The 2,500-nt window shown below is 43.0% G+C and overlaps 1 protein-coding gene across 1 annotated transcript in view; it reads left to right on the forward strand.

The window, feature by feature from the left end:
- LOC308167549 (melanopsin-A-like) overlaps positions 1-2,500 on the forward strand; it is a gene marked incomplete at its 3' end in the record, with an annotated part of 15,802 nt that overhangs the window by 3,630 nt on the left and 9,672 nt on the right. The window contains exons 2-3 of the mRNA XM_080541966.1: positions 897-1,033; positions 2,385-2,500. The exon at positions 2,385-2,500 is cut by the window's right edge and continues 18 nt beyond it. Of these exons, the coding sequence (XP_080398092.1) occupies positions 897-1,033; positions 2,385-2,500 (253 nt within the window). The remainder of the gene's footprint in view (positions 1-896; positions 1,034-2,384) is intronic.

Below are 2,500 nucleotides of genomic sequence, written 5' to 3' on the forward strand. Positions count from 1 at the left end.
TGACATGACTGGTGATTGTTGTCATCAGATAGAGGTCAGGGGTCACGTGTGACGACAGCTGTCATTGTCCTCGCTGACTTCCGACCCCCCCCACTACTACTGCTCTGGTTTGGGTGTCACTGTTCAATATGTTGTGGTACATGTATGTTGTGGTACATGTATGTTGTGGTACATGTATGTTGGGGTACATGTATGTTGGGGTACATGTATGTTGTGGCACATGTATGTTGGGGTACATGTATGTTGTGGTACATGTATGTTGGGGTACATGTATGTTGGGGTACATGTATGTTGGGGTACATGTATGTTGGGGTACATGTATGTTGGGGTACATGTATGTTGGGGTACATGTATGTTGGGGTACATGTATGTCCAGTGGGAGACAATGGCAGCAGAGCAGGGTCCAGATGCGTCTTCAGAAGTAGCCAATAATAATAATAATAATAATAATAACCTTTATTTGTATAGCACTTTTCCTGCAAGTGTTGCAGCTCAAAGTGCTCCAATCATTCTATAATCATAATTTAATTATTTAGTAATTTAAAGGCAATATTAAAAAGATGGGTTTTTAGTCTTGACTTGAACATATTTGCTGAGGTTGCATCCCTAATGTAAACTGGCAGTGCATTCCACAATTTGGGTGCATAAAATGAGAATGCAGCCTCACCAAATCTCTTCTTTTGTACATGTGGTACACAGAGAAAGCCAGCGTCAGAAGACCTGAGAGCTCTATTGGGCCGATATGCCAGCAAAAGCTCTTTCAGACCTTGAGAAGCCGGGAGCGCTGCACTTCCTGTAAACATTTCCCTTTGTGATCATCTGATCTGACCTGGCTCCTCAATACAATAAGATGACATCATCTGAACCGTGTCTTCTCCCTCCCTCCTGCCCGCCAGGTTGCCATGGTGCCGAGGTTCCCTTACCCGACGGTGGACGTTCCAGACCACGCCCACTACACCATCGGCTTTGTCATCCTGGCGGTGGGCATCACAGGCATCGTGGGAAACTTCCTGGTCATCTACGCCTTCTGCAGGTATGTACGTGCCTCCTTAAGGGTGTTATAAATCAGCAACAAGTCCCCATAAGGGTGTTATAACGCATGAAAAAAGCCTTCATAAGGGTGTTATAAATCAGCAACAAGCCTTCATAAGGGTGTTATAACACAGCAACAAGCCTTCATAAGGGTGTTATAAGTTAAGATAACACAGCAACAAGGCTTCATAAGGGTGTTATAACACAGCAACAAGTCCCCATAAGGGTGTTATAACACAGCAACAAGCCTTCATAAGGGTGTTACATGATTTCTGATGATTTCTCTCTCTCTCTCTCTCTCTCTCTCTCTCTCTCTCTCTCTCTCTCTCTTACTCTCTCTCTCTCTATTTCTCTCGCCCCCTCTTGCCTCACTCTTCGGGCGTTCATTTGTGTGTTTGAGTGTTACTGTGTTTATGTGTTCATTCATGTGTGTGTGTGAGTGTGTGTGTGTGTGTGTGTGTGTGTGTGTGTGTGTGTGTGTGTGTGTCTGTGTGTGTGTGTGAACTAAACGAGTGTGAGTGAGTGATTAAATGTGTTTTTTTTTGCTGGTGTATTTATTCATATGACAGGCGTGCATGCCCCACAAATGGTTTTAATTAAGTTGTCAATCAATCCTGTCCTTTTCTCTCTCTCTGATGACTTAATCATTTGTGACAGGGCAAGTAGGGCAAGGCCATTTTTCAGTTTTTGACAGATTATACAGATTATGAAAGGGCAGATGGTATGTTTTGATTGTTGGATTATCAATTATATCATGACTGTATTGTATTATTTCAAGATACCCCACAATACCCAATGATTTCTTTTCACGAAATACTACTATGAGCAGGAACTTTTTCAGCTTTTTCAGCTCACCCGGCAGATTAGCACGAACACACTGGTTTCAGATCGCTAACTAACAAAGGTTATAGCCTAGTAAACAACACATGTAACTCAATACACATGTAACTTAACTTACCAAAGTACAAAGCAGAAGGTGTGTCGGCGCATCAGCCAGTAAAACGAAGGGAATACGCCCCCCACACCACTGGAATATGCCCCCAAACAGTTTTCTAACAAATTATAGGTATTTGGTGATCCTAAAACTGTTGTTAGTTATATTGAGTGGGCTCACTTCAACACACAACTTTCGCAAAAAAGCGGAAGACAATTCATTTGTTTAAACATTATTAAAAGAAGCTTTTTTTTTTTTCGCTCCTTTGCTCGACTTGAGAATTGCCGACGTGTGGCGCTTTTAACCAGACCATGACACATTTCTCTCTCTCTCTCTCTCTTTCTCTCTCTCTCCCTCTCTCTCTCTCTCTCTCTCTCTCTCTCTCTCTCTCTCTCTCTCTCTCTCTCTGCCTACACAGGAGTAGGAGTTTGCGTACTCCTGCTAACATGTTCATCATTAACCTGGCTGTGACAGACCTGCTGATGTGTATGACTCAGACACCAGTCTTCTTCGTCACCAGCATGAGCAAGAGAT

This window comes from Nansenia antarctica (assembly GCF_963989245.1).
Source record: "Nansenia antarctica genome assembly, chromosome: 11".
NCBI lineage: Eukaryota > Metazoa > Chordata > Actinopteri > Argentiniformes > Microstomatidae > Nansenia > Nansenia antarctica.